A 22,402-nucleotide genomic window follows, 5' to 3' on the forward strand; every position below is an offset into this window, starting at 1 on the left:
CGGTCACTATTTTTAGTCCTCCACTAGGTCCCCTCATCTTGCAAACCTTATCCCTCTTCCTCCTATATTCGCATTTAGGGCCCTGGAGATCAGCCTGTTCAGTCTCACTTTCATCTCAGGCTCCTCGTGTGGCTTCTCCTCTCTCTCTCTCTAGTAATCCCCTCTGCCAGCTTCTCGTACATGTGCAGCTCTTCTCATCTAGCAGAGGAAGGTATAACCCAATCCAATGGCTGGAAGCTGGAGCTCGATACATGCAGGCATACATTATTGAGAATGAGGGTAATTGACCAGTGGAACAATTTAGCAAGGGTCATACTGCAACCATTTTTAAATCAAGATTGGATGCTTTTTTCTGAAAGGTATGCACGAAGAATTATTTTAGGGGGCAGGTCTCTGGCCTGTGCGCTACAGGAGGTCAGACTAGATGATCAGAATGGTCCTTTATGGACTTTGAATCCATGAATTCCCCTTCTCTGGTAACACTGTCAGAAACCCAGCAGACAGAGATACAGAAAACCGTAATTGCCCGATCTGCTGAAGGGCTGTCTGTCTGTAGGCAGGAATGTATAGCTGCAAATCCTGCCTAGTGGCACAGCACACTTGTTCATTGTTTTTTAACAAAATAAATATCAAGCTTTTATAAATAGGCAGTGGACATGCTTGAATCTACTGCCATTTTGAATACAGGCTTCTTAAGATCTTCAAGAGAACCTATAATACCTCCATACTGCAGAGGACTGTATCTGTCTTCTAAAAATGAGTGACACATGGGGCCTGGTCCAAAGTCCATTGAAGTCATAGAGGAATTTTTTCACTGACTTTAGGGGCTTACACACACACACCCCTTCCCCCAAGACCCAATGTTTGTGGTGATTTTCACTTTAGCTAAAAATTTAGCTTTAAATTATAACTTTAAAAAAAATTGCATGTGCACAATAGAGAACACGCATTTGATTAAAAATAGATGTCAGTTTCAAACAGTGAGGGGAAAATACTGTCAAGGTTTGGGGAAGAAGAAAAACCAGTGGGCGCAAAACTCAGTAGCTGTGCAGAACCCTTTTACTGCCCTTACCTCAGCTGCAGAGACTTTGAAACAAAATTAGCAAATGAAGGTTGTGTCTACACTACAGGTTATGCCAGCATAATTTATGTTGCTTGGGTGTGACTAAACCACCCCCAGAGCGACATAAATTACACTGGCATAAGCACTCGTATGCACAGCACTATGTCAGTGAGTGTGCTTCTCCCACCAACATAGCTTCTGCTACTCTCGGGTGGGATTTTTTATGCCAAGAGAGTTCTCACACATCAGCAGAGAGCGTCTTCGCCACACACTACGGCAGTATAGCTGTCTCAGTACAGCTGTGCCACTGCAACACTGTACGTATAGACGTGACCTTAGTTTGACTTACTTGACAGAACATTGTTTCAGGTTTAACAATAGCAAAACCAGCTTTGTGTGTGTTCCATCAAAATTTACTGTAGCCAAACATAATCCAATTAACTACACTGTATGACTGAATGCAAGATATTACTTTTAAACAACGAGTATATATGTCACAGCTGTATGGCATTGCTCAGTTTAGCCATGATTTCATAAGTGTGATTACATATTGGTTATTTGGCCTGTCATTCATTAATGTACAGTAATGTATGTTTTTAATGATAACAAGGAAGACTCCTTGTTGTTTTTGTGGATACAGACTAAAACAGCTACCCTCTGATACTTGACACCATGTTTTTAATGATGTAATTCACTCATGGCCTGACAAAGCCTGAGTGATCTGGTTTGGGGCTGAGATCAATAGACTAAAATTGATAGCACTCTAATAGTGCAACCCTGGACTGAACATGGGCGCATAGGGGGAGCACTAGGAGCTTCCCCTTATTGCCTTGCTTGCATAAGGGCTGGACCCAATGGTGTGAGGGGAGAGCACAGGATCCTGAAAGCACCAGAGATGGCACAGGGAGGAGACAAGCCATGCTGCATGTCCATACCTCCACTCCAGCTCACAGAGTGGGGATAAGCCTGCAAGGGGAGTACGCTGTACCGAGTTATGGGCTGTAACAGCTGGTGTGTTGCCACTGCGCACTCTGGAGCTCCCAGAGGCATTCTGCCTGCCTAAAGCAGAATCCCTCCCACTGCAAAGAGGGGTCCCTTTCAAGGCACAATTGAGCTCCTAATTAATTACGGGTGAGATTTTTTTCCAAGGCATTCAGCATTGGCCTAACTCTGCTCCCACTGAAGTCCACAGTAAAGCTCCATGGCCGCAGCGTTAGGCCAATGCGGAGTGCTTTGGAAATTCCTCTCCATTCTGAATTATTTAAGATTTACTACTTTTTGTGGCCTTGCTGCATACCAGAATCTATGAGCCTGATTCTCCTTTCATTTGTATCCGCATCATGAGCTGTAACTGCATTTAAGTCAATGCAATTACACCAGCGTGAGAGGAGAATCAGAGCTTGAATCAATGTCTTAGCTTTGCTTTCAGTGTACTTCCTAGTGATTTATGCTACGATGAATCAATAAGTGGACATTAGCTTCCCCTCAGGATTGAACACTTGCCCCACATACATTCATCTGAAGCACTAGCTACACCATCTATCCTTGCTTGAATTTGATTTGTTGCTCACGATCATAAACTAAAGAATATAACAAGTATTGGAAGAGGGCACTATTAATCAGAGAACGCGAGCGGAAATTGACAGGCTAATGGTGCACTGTTGCATTGTTTACTGTACAATAGAACGACTGAGGTCACTGTTACGGAAAGCCATTAAGAAATGAAAAGCTTATTAAAGGGAACCTGTAGCATATCAATTGCCTGTTGTAAGCACACATTTCCTTACTTTCGCTACTAACCACGCCCTGGATTCTTAAATTGTGGGTTTTGGGGTTTTTTTTTAAGTTTTACTTTTGTTTGCTACACAATTCTCCCAGGGTCTGATTGTGTTCCCAAGATGACCATGTGGATCTTCCCACTCCTGATTAGAAAGAGGGCTTGGTGAAATCCAGAGCAGAATCTCCTACTGAGGGCTGTCCTGGGGGTATGGGTTGGGGGAAGGTTGGTAGGCAGTGGACTGGCCATGGACAGAATGGAAATACGCATCATCTCCCCCAACGTTTCCTGTCTCACCCAGGCAAGTTCTTGGCAAAACAAACAAAAGTAAGTGTTTTTTCACACAATGCACAGTCAACCTGTGGAACTCCTTGCCAGAGGATGTTGTGAAGGCCAAGACTATAACAGGGTTCAAAAAAAGAACTAGATAAGTACATGGAAGATAGGTCCATGAATGGCTTTTAGCCAGGATGGGCAGGGATGGTGTCCCTAGCCTCTGTTTGCCAGAAGCTGGGAATGGATGACAGAGGATTGATTGCTTGATTACCTGTTCTGTTCATTCCCTCTGAAGCATCTGGCACTGGCCACTGTCAGAAGACAGGATACTGGGCTAGATGGACCTTTGCTCTGATCCAGTATGGCTGTTCTTATGTTCTTAAAACTAACAATCAAAAGCTGTAGTACACTTTTGGCTGTGGTAAGGATCCACCTTTAATGTGGCTGGGGGAAAGGGCATCTAAGGGCAGCCACTGGCTGGCAAAGCACTAGCTGCATGGCTCCAATGAATGTGTGCAACCAATCTTGTTGCCAAGGCCACAGCTTGGGTGGAGGCACTGTACTTCTGAACAGATGGTCCCTCTGATCTACTAGGAGCTAGGGTGGAGCCTATTCTGTGATAGGGCAAACCCCACCCCCCAGAATAATGGGGAAGACATCTCAGCAAAGATTTCCTCTCTATTAGCCTTCCTCTGGAGGAGTGGGAAACTGTTTATGACAGCTTGGATTTGGGATCAAATGGGAGCTGACAGTGTCCCTTTAACCTTATATAAATATGCATTTAAGCAGTATCGTGTACAGTCCCTTTGTGTCGTGTATAGCCATTCCAGCGGTGAGAGAGATAGATATTCAAAAGTGCACAGAGCTAATTTTCAAACACTAATAGCTAGCCCATTTTAATACTAAAGAGACTCATGCTGATTACATGGTAATGACCCACAGGGAGTCGATGGAAAAAATTAAACACTGGTGAACTTAATGTGTTGTGCTCTTAATAATTGAAAATGAGCTCAGTTTTTAATGGCTAAAAAGAGAATGTATTCTGGGGCTGAGATGCAGTATGAAAAATGCCACCCTAGGGTGAATCTTTACAATCCAGCCATGTGTTTTGGAAGAAAATAGGCTTACATAAGAAATATTGACCTACCCTTCCTGGCAGTGTAGCTGTACTAACAGTGCTGGCATAACAAGGATGATTCTACTGGTTCACTAGGATGAAGCATCTTATTAGTGAATTATTGTAGTGAGAGAAAACTTGGGTTAGTGTAATTCATACAAGTCTTGCAAAAATTATTTTTTGGTTTAAAATATCTCAGTGTATACATAGTAGTCGGCTTCATGCACGTTTATGAGGTAGGTGTGTTTTGTTTTTTAAATGACTGAGTTCTTTTACCTAGGCACTTCTCTGACCAGTGCCACCTGGCATGAGTCACCAAGAGCTTGCCTGACAGCTGGGGACAGCATATACCCTCTCCATGCCACCTAGCCCTGGACTGAAATAGAAGGGTGTTGGAGCTGGCTCCAGATCACTAAGGGGTGAAGGGGACCTTTCTAGTGCAGCTGATGTCTTTCCTTTTGGTGCAGGGGGATGGGCTGGGAAAAGAGAGTTTCTCCCTTGCAGTTCCAGACAGTTACTAATTTGCAGAGGAAGCGGGGGAAGAAGGAGCAGTATTAGAGAGTCTTTCTCCCAGCTCCTGCTCTCCTCTTTCAAATCAACTGCAGCCACTTCAGGTGGCAACTATTGCCCCTGCCCCTCATGAGGATCTAGGATTCAGCCCGGTGGGTCTTTCAGCCTTGAGGGGGTGGGGAGGAGAGAAGGAAATGAGGTCATCTGGGGGCCCCTGAACATTCACTATTAATGTGTGTCTATAGAGTATAAATGTTCACAATTATTTTTAATAAAGCAATTTAAAATAGAAGCCCCAGTAGCAGAGAAAGAAAGGATTCTGAGCTGGACCTACATTAATGGTCTGTAACCTGGAGCAATCTTGTACTGTCCTAAGGACAACTGTATTAGGAAGGGATGGCATTTAAGGCACTGTTGGTATAAACAATGGAGTTTCCACTTTATGAATACTCAATGACTAATTCTCTTCTGGGGTAAATTGGTGCAGCTTCATTGACAACTACACCAGCAGAAAATTGGCCCTCGATCTGGAAAAAAAATATGGGTCCCCCCACTAATCCCATTGGTTTCATCAGGCAGTGGGATTGAGCCCTTTGATTATAAAAGTAACTCAAACTCTGGGATTCCTCCCATAGGCATCAGCTCCACACCTTGTGATCTGAAAGAAGGTATCCTTCAACCTTGCTCTGAGATAATAAGCTACTTCAGTGGAGTTATTACAGATTAACCACCATGCCCCTCTTTTCTCTAATAGGAGACAAAGGCAATCTCTAATCTGTTCTACAGTGTCTTGGTTTACTCCATGAATCAGGAAGACCCCATCAGTCTTTGGGCGCTGCAAGCAAGAGTGAGGCTGTCCTTGTTAAAGCTGGCCATTGCTAGAGTTATTATGACACTTTGATTGATACCTTTTATTTTTATTGTGCCTTATCACCACACTTAATGTCATCTTCTGCAATAATTGAAGGACTGTCTCCTTGACAGTTTTCCGAGATGAACATAAAATGAATAAATGCACTGTTTGCAGACATGTTTTAGTACAAATGAAGCATAGTTATAATAGCAATGCCCCCATGTCACTGTTTTTTCTGTGGACATGCTCTCTCTCCTGGAACTATTTCAAAATCAGTGTTGCAGTAGCTATCATTTGGAAGGAATCTGCCATCCATACTGCCTGTCAGTAGCACCTTGGTCTGAGTGATCCTATTGAAATCAGTGGAATTATTCACAAGTAAGGTACTTGTAAATGTGAGGGAAGTGGTCACCTACTTTTGTTTCTTTTAACAACAGTACCAAATTCATGAATCCATCAAGCCCCATTTCCTCCTTCTCTGGGGGGAGGATTCACAGAGACCTGCAAGAGAGCCATTCATAAATATTGCATTAATTTAAAGGCAACAGAATGCCCATGAGTTTGTGGGGATGGTGCTAAGAATGAAATTAGTAAGTGGGAGCACTAACGTGGGTGGTGATACCAAGATACAATAGACTTTATGGGAGTCTTTTTTTTTAAAGCACTTCACAACACTACCTTTGCCTCTGCTAATGGATCCTGGTTACCTGCATTTTTTTATTCCTGGGCTCAGGATCAAATTCTATGGTCTGCAAAAATAACAATGACGGGATTAAAATTCCATGGGACCCAGAGCTGACATTTACCTGGACTATGGTTAACTTTCAAAATAGAGGGGTATTGTGCCAGCAACAGAGTTTTTGTGAGGCTTAAGCACAAACTCCTCCAATCATTTATCTTCAAGAGGTTGAAATGCATCTAGAGTTTTATTTCAAAAACAATTTATAAGCCTTAGGACTCTTGCTCTTCCATTTGCCTAGTACGCTCTCTGGTTCTCCAACTTGTTACTAAATAACACTGTTAACTCATGTAACAGTAAGTATGGCAGAAAACTTCCCTTTAATTTGGCCACTCCTTTCAGAAGTGTGCAGGTGCTGGCTGCCATCTTGGCCAATGCACCAGGAATTGAAAACCGGGCGCTCAAGAACTAGAAGCATGAGCTGCCAAAGCTCTCTAGTTGGGGGTGTGGCACTCATGATTTGTGGACTGGGCAAAGATGGGGGACCAGTTGCAGGCATTCACCATTATATTACATATAGATGAAACCTTCTGGTTTGATGGCAGAGGACATACATTGTAATCAACAATGCCATTTGTTGAACTCATTAATGAAAAATGCAACATGGAACTAGATGGAAAACAAGCTCTATATGAATGGGGGGAGGGGAGTAACAAATTCCCCCCCCCTTCCCCATTCGATACAGTAGCAGGCTTCAATCAACCACAACCACATGACACTCGAAGGATCAGAATGCATGCATTGCCAGAAAAGATTTAGAGCCACTAGTCTTGATGGTTTTGATGGTTTGATCCTATGTTCACTTGTGGCAAGGGTAAAGCTTCCATTGACTTTCTAATGGAGCAAGTTGAGGGCCTAAGTCTAAGAAATTATTTATTAGTTTTGTATTACTGTAGCAACTAGTAGCCCCAGTCAGGTCCCATTGAGGTAAGGGATGCTGTACAAACAGAACAAAGACAATCCTTGCCCCCAAAAAGCTTGCAGTCTAAGTATGAGAGGGTGGATACAGACAGTGATGAGGGGAGTACAGTGAAACAATAACAGTTCTGGTCAGCATGATTGGCAGTGGTTTTAACACACTACCAGCATATCTGATGTCAGGTTTTTGTAGATTTCTCGGCAGAGGAGAGTTTCAGTTTTGCAGATTTTTCTCCCAGTGTGAGGGGTGACATGGGAGAAAGCACAAAGACACTTGTTACATTTTTAACAAGTGGGTGATGGAAGCTAGTATCGTGGGCTGCTCAGTGGTGGGAACTGAGCTTTTGATACTGAATGAAAAATGGTAAGTAGGGTGAGGAGAGGTTATGGAGGGCCTTGAAAGTGAAGACAAGTAGATTGGCTTCTTCTTTTCATATCAAGCATAATGTGGGGGATGCAAAGAGGACTGCCACAGTCAAAGCTACAGGATAGGAAGATGAGCTGTGTACCGGCATTCTCCATGGACATGAGTGGGGCACAATGGCCATTGTCAAGGCCAGAAAAAAGGATATTGCTTAGGAACGTAATGTAGAAATGCTCTCTAAAAGATCCACTATACACCAGTCGTTGGTTTCTGCACAGGGCGCCAAGCTGGAACAGGTTTGCATGTGATTTCCTACAAAGGAAAGCTGGGGTATTTCAAAACAGAAAGAATACATGCAACCTCTCACGTTATCTGAAAAATTCACATCAGTCAATACTGTTTGAGAATCCTGCTAGAAAAGTCAGTGTTCACATGACAAAATGTACTTGCACACCTGATGCATGTAATCCTGGAACAGGCATTGAACTGCACAACTCTCAAACCCAAATTTAGCCTAGTTATAAATCCACCAAAAATTATGGTCTCCATCATAAAGCCTGTACATTTGTGGCATTATATAAAATATTAATTTTTATCTAATTTTGTGTTCTCTCTGAGAAGCCAGGGAAGATTAATGAGGAATTTAAAAAAAAAAAAGGGGGGAGGGACTTTTTTTGTATAACAAAAGGAGCTTGCTTTCCATGATGAAGAAGCTCTGCTGGCCAATAAATGGAACATACATTGCTTTTCTATTTATCTCTCTCAAGAGCTACTCCAGTCTGTGATCAGTTCCATAATACGGAACTCTTTGGCTGGTAATGCCCTGACCGGATGCTCATTAAGGGCTTGTCTTCACTCCGGAGCTAAATCGGCACTGCTGCAATCGATGCAGCAGCATTGATTTAGCATGTCTAGTGAAGACAAGCTCAGTCGATGGAAGAGTGCTCTCCCATTGATTTCTGTACTCCACCTCAATGAGTGGCGGAAGCAATGTCGGTGGGAGAGCATCTCCCATCGACATAATGTAGTGTGGACCCCACATGAGTAGATCTAAGGTACGTCGACTTGAGTTACACTGCTATTGTAACTCACAGTGTCTAGCTTAGATCGATCAGCAGCTGTAGTGTAGACCAGGCCTAAGAGTCTGGTGGAAATGAGCCCCTCTTCTGACCTCTTTAGGAAGTACAACGGCAAGAGTTCTTCCTCTTCCATGCAGGTTTCTTCCCTAGCTACAGAGGAACTTGACCACATTACAGCAGGGCTTGATCCTTTTGCACCTTCAGTTCTTCAGTCACAAGTGTGTCTACCAATTTGCATCAATATATTTCCCCTACACTTTTGCCCTTGAAGCTAAATTAGCCACACACACAGAAGGGTGAATGCTGCTTTATGTGTTCTTAATGACCATATCTGTGCATGCTCAGTAGGTGACTTTCACAGAGGCATAACTCTGATAAAAGAAAATATTCTCTTCAAAAAATAAAGGCTCTTCTCCTGGCTGAGGGCTATTTCCATGCCAGATTTTAACTTTCTACCTCCAGCCATTGCATCATGTGACTCAAAAATCATGTCATTAGAGCTGATCAAAAATTTTCCAATGGAACTTTTGTCTGGGAGAATGCTATGTTGTTGAAATCTAAGTTTCATGGAAACCAGTCTATTTGGACTAATTTAAAAAAATGGAACTGAGTGTTCTGATTGAAACTATCCATTTTTGATGTTTTCAGAATGAAACATTCAAACTTTTTTGTTTCAAAATATTTCATTCCAGTTTTTGTTTAAAAGTATGTGTAAATAAAGTAAAGTCAAAATCAGAATGAAATATTAAAATTTAATCAAAACAAAATGTTTTGATCAACCAGACACTTATTGGGTTTTATTCTGCAATCTTGTTTCACAGGGAGTTCAATTACATTTTTTTTTATTTTTTTGTTGTTCTTCCATTTCAGAACAGAATTTTTTTTGAAATTTCATATATAAAAGGAAAATCCAGTTCCCACACAGTTCTAGCTGCAATATCTTTTTTATGAGGTTCTCTTGTACTCAAAATGGAAGGTACTGCAGTGTTGCCAACTCTCATGATTTTATTGCAAGACTTGTGACAGTTGATGTCTGTCTTAAAGCCCCAGGTCCTGGAATCATGTGAATGCCTGAGAATCTCAGCTTTGATTTTAAAAATAAGTATGTTTCTAGCCCAGAGGGCTTCAGAGAAAAGCTTAAAACCATTATTCAAGTACATTTGAAAGCTTCAGCCATCAAAGAAAATGAACCCCAATTTTTATTTTTATATTAAGTCTTGAGATTTTTAAGCTATTAAATGTTTGTGGGGAGGGGCTGACTTGTGGGTTTTTATTTTTATTTTATTTATTTATTGAATGCTAGAGGTTGGCAATATTGGCATGGCTTTTGTTTAAACTTTTTTTTTTTTTAAATTGCCAGTGGCTAGAAACCAAAAATGGAAAATGTCAACCCAAAACCATGGGTTAGGATAAATATATTTGTGTTACTGTAGTACCCAGAAGCTGGAGTCATTGACCAGGACCGCCTTGTGCTAGGCACTGCAAACACACAAACGAAAGGATGGATCCTGCCCCAAAGAGCTTACGCTCTCTAAAGATAAAACACAGCTGACAGGTGGATCCAGGTAGCCTGCTCCTGCTGTCATTAGTATTCCACTGACATGGGCTCCTGCTTGTTATTGTGTTTCTGTTTTGTTTTGTTTTTTAATTTGATATCGACCAATAACGAAGCAATGACTGAAAACTTGGAGCATGCAGGTTTGTAGTTAAGCACCAGTGGAAACAAAAGAAGAGATCAGCATGCTGAGAATGGGAGGAGCAGAGTGATAAGACTTCACAAAAGGAAGCTTAAAATGACTAAGATCTTAGCAGCAGAGAGAGAGAGAGACTAAAAGGCACTTGATTTCAGACAAGACAGAATAACTGGAGAAAGCTCAAAAGAGAGGAACAAAACCGATGAAAGGTTTGGAAGATAAGACTTAGGAGGAAAGGTTAAATGAACTAGGCCTGTTCTATCTGGAGAAAATAAGCTTAAAGGAGACATAATTCTCTACATAATTCTCTACAAGTATGTAAGGGAAGGTATAAAGAGGACAAGCATCAATTTATTCTCACCAGTCAAGGAGGATAAAACTAGGAGTAATGGGTTTAACCCTTAGAGGGCCATGCTAGCCAGCCATGCAGGGGATAGCAAACTGCTCCTGCAAAGGGATTTGGTAGCAGGTGTTCAGCCTCAGTGTGCCAGATGTTTCCTGGGCTCCCCCAAGGGCTGTGCAGCTTCAATCTCTCATTTGCTATGGGTGTGTCTAAATGGCACCATCGGACCCTCTATATTCTCTTTTCACAGGAGATCACTTCTCTCCAAAAGGCGAGCTGCACTGCACGAATGGAGATTTTGCTAGTATAGGCAAAGACGCTGAAGGGTGGCTGGAATCTGTAGCAGGATCTTTGCTTGTCTGGCATTATTGAAATGGCAAACAAGCAACGAACCCTCTTCTAACTTCAGCAGGATTCAATCTAAGTATGTCCTGATGCTCGGCTGGTGAAAACAGTCCTCTTGCAAAGATTTAAGACTGCTGATCATCTGGCCTATAGTTGTGAAATGCAAGTTCTTCTGTTTACTTCTGTTTCATATAAGGTATCATCATTATCATGACATAACTAATCACTTTGAGGATAAATACAGAAAGGATTATGAGTCATTCTGATACTACAATAACTGGGGCCATATCATAGAATCACAGACTATCAGGGTGGGAAGGGACCTCAGGAGGTCATCTAATCCAGCCCCCTGCTCAAAGCATGACCAGTCCCCAACTAATCCTCAACTAAATCATCAGACCTCCAGTAGATCTCAGTGGGATTATGTGCAGAGTAAAGCACAACACCATGTGAGTAAGTGAGGCAGAATTGGAAATTTTCAATCAGTAACAATTAACATCCGTTTTATACTCTACAGGTAATGACAGATTAAAAAGTTGAGACAATGTCAAGATAAACTACTTCTTGTTTCTGTTCTCCCACACCTCTCCTTCCCCTCAGGTTTTTCCACCATGTTTGGAAAGAAAAAGAAAAGGCTTGAAATTTCTGGACCGTCAAATTTTGAGCACCGGGTTCATACTGGATTTGATCACAGAGAACAAAAATTTACAGGACTACCTCAACAGTGGCACAGCTTGCTAGCAGACACCGCAAACAGGCCGAAGCCTATGGTGGACCCTTCATGTATCACACCCATCCAGCTTGCTCCCATGAAGGTAGTGTACAGGATCCGGGTTTCCTATTGTCTTTGAGCTTTTCATGCAGGTTCCAGCTCTTGGCAGTTTTACAGGAGTAATGTTGGTACATGTTCTCCAGAAGGTCTGAGGATTATACCTGTTCATGCACCAAATGTATATTTGTTGGCCCAAGACCTGCTATTAATAGGGTACAGATGGAATGCTGGGCCTGCCTGGAGTCCCACCAACTTCGTCGCAGATCAATGCAGGTACAGAATCCAGCCGCTTCCTACCAAGTTCAGAAACTGGGCCGTCATTTGTTGCTCTGTACATCAGCCAGTTTCCTTTCCTTTCATCCCCACTATAGCCATGAAACTAAATCCTGGACGTTTTAAGTCAATTGGAGCTCTGCCATTGACTCCAGTATAATCAGGATTTATCTGTATATTGCATTTGTATTATCATTATTACAAGTACTGATAGTATTGGGGTATCACACAATCGGGATCCAAGCCACAGCATGCTAGGTGCTGTCTAACCCAAAAGGAAGATATTATCCACATCCCAAAGAGCTTAGTCTGAGACATGCAGCATATAAAGTGTTAGTGGAGGGCTATGCCCCAAATCAACTGTTAAATACTTTGAGGGCGAGAAAATACTCTAGCAAATGTATTTTTAAAAACAAATATAAAAATGACCTAAAATAGATTTTATGTGCATAAAAATGTCATACTTCCAATGAGCAATACATTGGCACTGTCCAGGATTAGGTGAAAGTTTTGCATATCAGGCCTGGTCTACACTAGGGGGGAGGATCTATCTAGGTTATGCAATTTCAGCTACGTGAATAACGTAGCTGAAGTCAACATACTTAGATCTATTTACCACGATGTTTTCACTGTGGTAAGTCAACTGCTGCTTCTCCCCCGTCGATTCCGCCTGCGTCCCTTGCTCTGGTGGAGTACCGGAGTCGACGGGAGAACGCTCGGCGGGCAATTTATTGCGTCTTCACTAGATGCAATAAATCGCCCCCTGCTGGACTGATCTCTCCAGAGGTAAGTGTAGACATGCTCTTAGGATGGACAACTGCAAGTCCCTTTTCCAATTGTATAGAGCTCCCATTTCTAGTGCTGTAGGGCTGCAAGATATCAGATCGTAAACCTGGCGCTAGAGTGATTGTCCATTTTGGGCCTTAGGCAAGGGTGATGTGGAGAGAGAAGCACCACACTTTGGGGAAGGAAGATTTAAAAAAATAATAATAATAATTAGGTCAGCTGTGTGAAGATCCTTTAGAATTTAAACATGCTAGACTAAGCTCAGGGAAGATGGGTTAGTGGGCAGAGTGTAAGTGAGACAGTCAAAGGGGCATGATAAATGCATGTTCAGTTGGCTCTACAGTATCACACACCTGACGTGTGCACGCATGTCTTTTCTCTCTTCACACATGCTGCTCTTTCTTTCTTACTCTTACTGTACCACTATCCTAGAAGAGAAGTTCTGTGACTTAAAATTCTTATCAGCTTCTTTCCATCCATGGAAAAAATATCAATTCTGAGAATATAAATCATTCATTTGTATTTGTTAATCCTCCTTGCCAAAGTCAGGTTTACTGCCAACTGCTGTGTAATGCGCTCTCTACTTGCGTGATCAGGATTGTTGCAGAGCAAAGAAGGATTTCTGGTGTGATTTAAAATAGCTTGCTGTTGTGTAAAAGAAGCACTGGAGTAATGGAAAATCAGAAAGGCATTTGCCTGCTAGATGTGCAGGAGAATAAGGACAATTGCATTCCACTGGATGTGCCAAATATCTGATCCAATGGGTATTTGGCCATAAATTAACAAAGATGTTTTATAGAGGAAAAATCAGATTTACTGTTTTGGTGCAATCTCGTCCATTTTATGGATTTCTTTCACATGATCCATCTTTAGGCTTAAAATCTTTTAAAATGTATTGGATTTGTCAGCTCAGCATAGACCGTCTTAATTATGGGTCCAAGACTTCCACATGTGAGCAGCTTTGCTCATGTGACCGGTCCCTTTGAAGCCATAGGAACATGTGCACAAGTGTCTGCAGCATCAAGCCCTGTCTGAGTAGGTGAAGAGTTGTGAAACAGTGTACAAAGACAAAACCTGATGCCATTGGGATGGTGAGAACCATTTGCAATTATTTTAATAGACAGACACTATCTTGTCTCTCCTTTTATTTATGAAGTAGTTGTTTTTATTAGTCCTGGAAGTCATACAGGGCCCAATCTGGCAATGGGGCAGTGCATACACTCCTGTTGTATACTGTAGGAGTTTTCTGTGCACAGTGGACTTGCTTTCATGTTATCGGGTGGTTATCCACTTTTTTTTTCTCTCTCCCCTCCTCCCACCTCCTCAACAATATAATTACTACCCAAGATCTTATCACCATATTCCCCCCCTCACCCTCACCCAGGACAATCTATCTGAGGACTTAAGTAAGGTACTTCTGGAAATTTAAGTCTCATTTTCAAAATTGACTTTGGCACAGATCCCCAATGGTGCCTAATTCCCATAGGTTTCAAGGGGAGTTAGGTAACTGAATACCTTTGTAGATCGGAGTCTTAGTCACTTAGGAACCTATACTTTCAATAAGATGGAGGATCCTAAGTCAGTTTTGACAGACTTAGGCTCCTAAATCACTGGGGGACTTCCGAAATATTTATCCCTTGTCTACACAACAATTAGCACATTTTAACTAATACGGTTTTTCTGTTTTCGTGGAAACATGGCCACAGTCAAATGTGTTCTGAATCACAAAATGATGCTGGGCTAAAAAGTCCCTTTAAAATTTGAAGCATGGTTTTAGGTCACAAAGGTGATATGGTAATAAAGGCATTGTGAGTTTCTACTTTATTCTCTCTTTAATTACTTTTGTATTGAATGTGTCTAGTTTGTAATGCAAAAAGCATATTGCTAATGTCTCTACAAAAAGTAATGTAGATTCTGCAATCAGAACATAAGTGATGGTTTTGTTGATGCTCCCTGAGACAGAATTGATTGTTTGCTTTGAGCCTAATCCAAAGCCTAATCAAGTAAGGGAAAGACTCCCATTGGCTTCAGTGGGCTTTGAATCAAACCCTATTACATAAGGAGCTGAGTTGAGATAGCTGAGATAGCCATCACTCTTTGTAGCAAGGTGCCACCTACTTGAACCTGAGCAACAATGACAGATGGGCACAGGAGATAAAATCCCATACATCCTGTGAAGCCCCATTCCAAGTAGATGCCTGATGTATTGTATCTACATCTGGGAGAGACCAGAAGGTTCTGTGCTTCTTTTCTTTGGCAACACTTCAATAGCTTGTCAAGTGTAGTTGGATTTTCAGAAAGCCTTTGGCATGGTCCCTCACCAAAGGCTCTTAAGCAAACTGAGCAGTCATGGGATAAGAGAGAAGGTCCCCTCATGGATCAGTAACTGGTTAAAGGCCAGGAAACAAAGGGCAGGAATACATGGTCAGTTTTCAGAATGGAGAGAGGTAAATATCAGTGTCCCCCAGAGATCTCTACTGGGACCAGTGCTGTTCAACATATTCATAAATGATCTGGAATAAAAGCGGGTAAACAGTGAGGAGGCAAAGTTTGCGGACAATAGAAAATACTCAAGATAGTTACATCCAAAGTTGATTGCAAAGCGTTACAAAGGGATTTCACAATAGTGCATGACTGGGTAACAAAATGACAGATTAAATTCAGTGTTGAAGATAAATGCAAAGAAATGCCTATGGGAAAAGATCATCCCAACTATACATACACAATGATGGAATCTAAATTAGCTGCTCCCACTCAAGGAAGAGACCTTGTAGTCATTGTGGATAGTTTGCTGACTAGTGCTGCACATTAAGCGGATGTTTTCGAAAAAGCTAACAATGTTAGGAACCATTGGGAAAGAGAGAATAATAAGACAGCAAATATCACAATTCCATTGTATAAATCCATGGTACACTCATATCTTGAATACAATGTGCAGTTCTGGTTGCCCCATCTCTAAAAAGATATATTAGAATTGAAAAAGGTACTAGGGTGACCAGATGTCCCAATTTTATAAGGGCAGTCCTGATATTTGGGGCTTTTTCTTATATACACGCCTATTACCCCTCACCGCCATCCCAGTTTTTCACACTTGCCATCTGGTCACCCTAAAAGGTGCAGAGAAGGGCAACAAAAATGATTAGGGGTATGGATCAGCTTTCATAGGAGAGATTAAAAAGTCTGGGACTATTCAGTTTGGAAAAGAGACAACTAAGGGGCAGGGGGGGATATGATAGAGATCTATCAAATCACAAATGGTGTGGAGCAAATTACCAAGGATGTTTTATTTACCCCTTCACAACACCAAAACCAGGGGTCACCTAATGAAACACAAAGGAAGTACTGCTTCACACAATGCATGGTCAACCTGTGGAATTTGCTGCCGGGGGATGTTGTGAAAGCTAAAACTATGTAACTGGATTAAAAAAAGAATTAGGTAAATTCACAGAGGATAGGTCCATCAATGGCTATTAGCCAAATTGGTCAGGGATGCAACCCCAAGCCCTGGGTGTCCCTAAGCCTCTGGCTGCCAGATGGACTAGATGACCATGAATGGAGCACTTGATGATTGCCCTGTTCCGTTCATTCCCTTTGAAGCATCTGGCATTGGCCACTGTCAGAAGACGGGATACTGGGCTAACTAGACCATTGATCTGACCCAGTATGGCTGGTCTTATGCCAATAAAATAGCTGGAATTCAAACTGAATTCACTGTGAGTACTTCAAAGAGGTTCATTCATTTCAAACATGTGGTGAGGAATAATGGAATTCCCGTGCTCAAGCTTAGCACAATCATTCAAATATTTGGTCAGTACAGATGACCCAGATAGCAGAAGATTGATGTGTATTTCAGAAGTTATATGAATTCTGAAGCCTATGCTTCCCAGGTCCCCATCAGAAAAAAAAAATCACTTGCAAATAAGTACAGAAATCAAAATTTCTGACAGGATGCAGAAGTTGGATCTAGCAGTGGAAACTTTCCTGGAAAGTAGGGACCTTGTAAAAGACAATGGGGTAATGGTGGATAACCAATTTAACACAAGCTCTAAGTGCAATGCTTTGGCTAGGAGGGCCGGCCCGGCCCTTCCATGTGCCAGGTGTGCAATTCCTGTGAGTTCAGGGACTGCAGCTGTGGTAAGTCCTTGCATAGGCCTTGCAGTGTGGCTTCATGCATTCGACCAGCCTTTTAAGGCCATGTCACAATCAGACCTGTTATCGGCGCTTAAGCTGTTAGAATTTCTATATAATTTTCGGAGGAAAACCAGCGTTATTCTAAATAGCAGGAGGTGACTCATGCATAAGGCCGTGAGTCTGTCACGGATTCCATTACTTTCTGGAACCTCTGTGACTTCTGCAGCGGCCGGTGTGGCTCACCCTAGGGCAGCCCGAACAGCTGGCCCTGGGGTCTGCTACACTGGCTGCTGCTGAGGGGGGGCCCTGGGGCCAGCTGCTGTTGGGTCTTTTCAGCTTCCCCGTAGCGATCATGTTCTTTACTCCCATGCTGCTTTCTGCATTCAAACTCCTTCTCTCCACCCCCAGCCAAAACAACCCAGATGAATAAACCTAAGAGGCTTGATAGTGCAGTATTTGTTCAATATACTTTATAAACAATAAGCTAAAAATACCAAGACTTTACACTGAATTAGTTGTCTGCAAATATACCCAGCCAACTGATTTCGCTCCTGCTGAAGCATGGAGCTTGGTTGCAGCTAGATGGCCTGAATACTACATGAATCCTGAGAGGTTTCCTATCTCCACAAGAGTAGCGATGCAGGCAAAGCACAGCTGCTGAAAAGTCACCTCTGGCCCCTACCTACCCAGACCTTTAGAGAGGATGACTAGAGAGACTGCACATTTGCTCCTTGGGAATAGTGTAGCAAAGAGCCTTAAATGGATTACACACAGTGAGAGAGTGCCCCTAGCTGGCACTTTCGAAATGAAACTTTCAACTGGGAGAGAGACCTGGGCAAACATTCCCATCTGTGACACACACACACACACACACACACAGAGAGAGAGAGAGAGAGAGAGAGGCAGGTGCCGCTCTCTACTTCATGACACCCAGGAGCGGTGCCAGGGTTTTTGGTGCCCTAGGCGGGGGTTCTTCCGCAATTCCAGTTGTTGGCAGCAATTCTGCGGCGAGGGGTCCTTCCGCGCTCCTGGTCTTCAAGGCACTTCGGAGGCAGGTCCTGGAGCGAGCAAAGAACCTGCCGCAGAATTGCCGCCGAAGACCCGGAGCACAGAAGGACCCCCCCACCGCCGAATTGCCACCAAGGGTGGCAAAATGCCTCACCCCCAAATCCTGGCAGCCTAGGCGACCGCCTAGGTCACCTAAATGAAAGCGCCAGCTCTTATGACACCTCTGTGTGGGGTTGGAGCAGGTCTGCAGCATGGGGAAGGGAGAGCAGCAGGGGACACAGAGGGCCATATTGGAGATAGGAATCTCATTTACATTTCAACATAAACCCACCTCCCACCCCAAAAATCATCTCATCCCTCGCCTATGGAGCAACTCCACCGTGAGCCTGTTCTACTGAGGATCAGCAGGCCTGTTATTTACACCTCCATGTAACCATGGTCAGGATTTGTGTCCCCTGTCTAATATGGTCCCATTGTAAATTTAATTGAGTATAGAATAGGAATGTTTATTAACTGTGTCTAGTTTTAATTACTAAATTACTATAAAGCATTCAGGAAGGAAACTTTTTTTCTTCTTTTTTTCTTAGCAGGGATAATGTTTCACTGGGGGGGAGGAGGGGAAGAACTTGCTTTGCTACATATTTAAGGCCTGGTATTACTTCCTTTATCTTCAGTCTTCTGCCTCTGCAAGAATAATACAAATCCGCCACCTAGTGTGCAACCATGTGTTTTACACTGGCATTAACTTGGTAGGAGTGCTGTGGATATTTAAAATGGAACATTTCACATTTTAACCCTTCCATCGGATAGATATTATACTTGGATAACTACTTCCTGCACCTGGCTCTTTACAAAGTGATGAGGTGCCTTAAGGATCTTGGAATCTAAGGCCTCAGTCTTGAAAACACTTGTGTACACACTTAACTTTGTGCATGAGTAGCCCTTTGAAGTCAGTGGGAATATTCATGTGAATATAGATACCCTTATGTGATTGCAAGGTTAAGGCCTAAGTATCTGATCCTGAAAACCCCTGTTCATGTGAGTAAGCACTACTGACACAAATAGTACCCCTGATTTGAATGGGACTAATCATGTAGGTAAGGAGTTGCTGGATCAGGTCCTACAGTGACATAATAAAATAAATGAGATAATACCGATTGCAGCTTATGGTTACAAATATTAACTGTAACACAATAAATGTCATTAGCAAAGCACAAGATATGGCATACTTCATCATGATTTTAAATATCATCGCTGAAGGGCTGGATTGGGCAACGCTTCATCATTTTGGTGACTGCTTACTCAGGTGAGAAATACTCACGCATCCGAGTTAAGGTTGCACAATTTAGCTGTCCATCTCCTTTTTCTTGCAGGTTGTCAGTGCCAAACACTAGGTGGCAGCAAGTAATCTTTAGAAATTCATCTACCTCTACCTGTGTGTCTTAAAATCATACATGCACTGCTAGTGAAAAATCTGCTTGGACATTGCAGAGGGAATTTGTCCGTGATACGTTTTATCCTCACTCAAAATCCTTATAAATTCTCTTTTACAGAGAGCTATGAAAAATGTCCATATCAAACTACTTGTATTGCAGTTGGGCTCCACATCTGGGTGATTTTATAGACCTCTTTTGGGGCATCCATTTTGCATTTAAACAATACTAACAAGCACCTGATTCTGCATCTGTGTTCTTATACATTCCTTTGTCAGGCACCTTCTTTGTTAGTTCCTAATATCACTAATAACGGGGAAATTGATAGTGCCTGCTGTAGTTAAGGGTGGCAAACAATTTCAGTTATAATGCTGTTTACACGTAGTCACAGCATGCTGAAGTCCATGAGCTCTCTGCATGCAAAGACTAGCAGGATCAGTTATTCTAAGACTTAGATCAGTTATTCTAGAGCTCACTTTTAAGTGTATATATTTATTCTAGCTTTTTAGGCTAATTTGGTTAGACTTAAGCTTGGGTGTGCTGTAGAAATTTGATTCATTCTTGTTTCTTTTCTTATTGTCCTTCCACCAACACAAGTTCTAACTATAATAGCTGGGTCCTGTGTATTAGGAAAGAATGATCGCGGCCAGTTTATAGAGACTATTGAATAAATTGTCTATTGGAAAACTTGATTCCATAGTATGAACACTGTAGCTCAGAGATGACTCATCTCTGAAACAGATCTTTGAAGCAGGAGAGAGATGCAAGGGCAAAATGTTTAGGTTTTTGATCATAAAGATCACATCCTACGGGCTTTAATTAACAATTAGGATTGCACCATTAAAAGAATAGCAAAAGCTTATGAGTTTTACTGAAATAAATACCATTTTAGTACAAACAAAACAATAATTGCTATGTGTGTGCTAATTTACATTTAATAATTCCCTGGGTGTGAAGCGTAAATTTCCAGTAAAAGCTCAAGTAAAATGTTCATAGTCCAAAAAGCTGCAGAATAATTGATTTAAAACAGTGCCCATATAGCACAATGGAGCTATGATCTTTGCTTGGAGCCTTTCACTGCTATTGTACAAATCATAATAATATCAGCATAGCATAAGCAGTTATGCACATCTTAGTTATGTGTTTTATGAGGCAATATCGTTCGCAAGTCCACTATCTCTCTTGTTACTCTCTTTGCAGTCCTAAGTGGTGCAGGATGGAGAAGGAGCGGCACTTTATGTGATACCTTGTCAGACAGACAGATTAATTTATTAAGGACGTCAGGGTCAATCTACTGCTGATAATGGAATACCACTGAAAGTAGTTCAATCCAGCAAATCAAATCAAATCTAAATTATGCCAGAAGTGTTTCAGCAGCTTCATGTAAATTAGATCATATTATGATACTATGTATCATCTTTCTCCAAGTTACGTGGACAAAATTTCTCTGAAAACTATCCTTTTGTTTCCTTAGAGAATGCTCACCAAAGAGAAGCCACCTTTTGGGTTTTGTATGAAAAAATAAGTAAATAAAACACAAATGCAGATGGATCTTCATGTCTATAGTATCTCCTGCCTTGTAAATTTGACTTATTTGTTTAGCTTTCTGCTTAATAATTTTTACTACTCTGTTACCAAAATTTCAGTTGGAAATAATTTACAGGTGTACAGTACTATTTATTTCTGGCACTGCTATTCCTGATGCTTTGCATCTTACAGTGACCATCTTCCAAAAACTAAGAGTAGTGTGTGTCCCAGAATAAGAAAAAAAATAATAATCCCGCTATTGAATTTACTGTTCTGATGAATTTACTTCAGGCATTTATTTTGCTAGTAAAAATCTCTAAATTCTCTGAAGTAACCAAAAAAAAAACCTGTTACAGGAAACATTGAGGAAGACCGTAATATTTTCAGACATTCCACTAAAAATCATGTGAACATATTAATAACCCGTGGGTGGGGTTTGGGTGTGTACACACAATTTTCATTAAATACGTAAAAACGGCTGTGAAGGTCCTGAGCTTTGCTTTTCCAATATTAGAATTTTGGGAACTAGGGTACATCTACACCACTCGCCGGATCAGTGGGTAGTGATCAATTAATTGGGGATCTATTTTATAGCGTCTAGTGGTCCATCCGTCTAGCCCAGTTTCCTCTCTCTCTGTGACAGTGGCCCAAACCAGTTGCTCCAGAGACAATGAACAGAATAGGGCAAGTATAAATAGCAGTGGAGATCATGAGTCATTGCTCAGGCAAGTGAAGACACATGAAGAGGGTAGGAATGTACTCAAGTATACACCCTACATGACTCTCTACTTGCTCAAAACCGTGCCTCTCCATCTACAGTGCTATTCTTAGCAGTGTGCTGTCCCGCTACCTCCACACTATTGGAGCCTTTTCTCACCACAGGGAAAAGCTCTGGCAGTGGGCCGCTGCTGAAGCCTTTTCCCCGCTGTCTCCCCTCTGCTGCAGCCTTTCACTAACATGTAGCTGCACCATGCAGTGTGGGCACAGCCTGCTTTTCACTGAGGTGTATAGCTACACACACGCTCCATGCTGCCACCAGTGGTGTGTAGTGTAGATGCTAGCCGTAGTGTGTACAACTAGGGCAGTACCCCATTTCAACAATCTGCAAGCGATCTAGTGGTGCTCACTTTGTTTTATGTTCCACAAGCAGCCAGAAACCAGCTAGAGTGGCAGTATGTGTGTAGCTAAGACTGAGACATTTGTGTATAATTAGTAAACATGGTTATTGCGTAGTTAAAATGGAACCAGTTGTGCCCATGTGGGTTTTTTTCACATTTTTTCTGTTGTGTAAAGAGACAACATACCTGTATTTAATACTTGCTATTATAGCAGAGTAAAAAGGTTGTCCTCTTCTGTGATTTTTAGTGATTATTTGAGGAACAAAACTTCCCTGG

General features: G+C 42.0%; 1 protein-coding gene across 4 annotated transcripts in view; it reads left to right on the top strand.

The window, feature by feature from the left end:
• Positions 1-22,402, top strand: part of PAK5 (p21 (RAC1) activated kinase 5) — a 197,020-nt gene that overhangs the window by 105,595 nt on the left and 69,023 nt on the right. For all 4 annotated transcript variants that reach the window (XM_032800141.1, XM_032800142.1, XM_032800143.1 and 1 more), the window contains one exon: positions 11,679-11,893. In XM_032800141.1, coding sequence (XP_032656032.1) covers positions 11,679-11,893 — 215 coding nt within the window. The remainder of the gene's footprint in view (positions 1-11,678; positions 11,894-22,402) is intronic.

Source organism: Chelonoidis abingdonii, chromosome 3 (genome assembly GCF_003597395.2).
Source record: "Chelonoidis abingdonii isolate Lonesome George chromosome 3, CheloAbing_2.0, whole genome shotgun sequence".
Classification (NCBI taxonomy): Eukaryota; Metazoa; Chordata; order Testudines; family Testudinidae; genus Chelonoidis; species Chelonoidis abingdonii.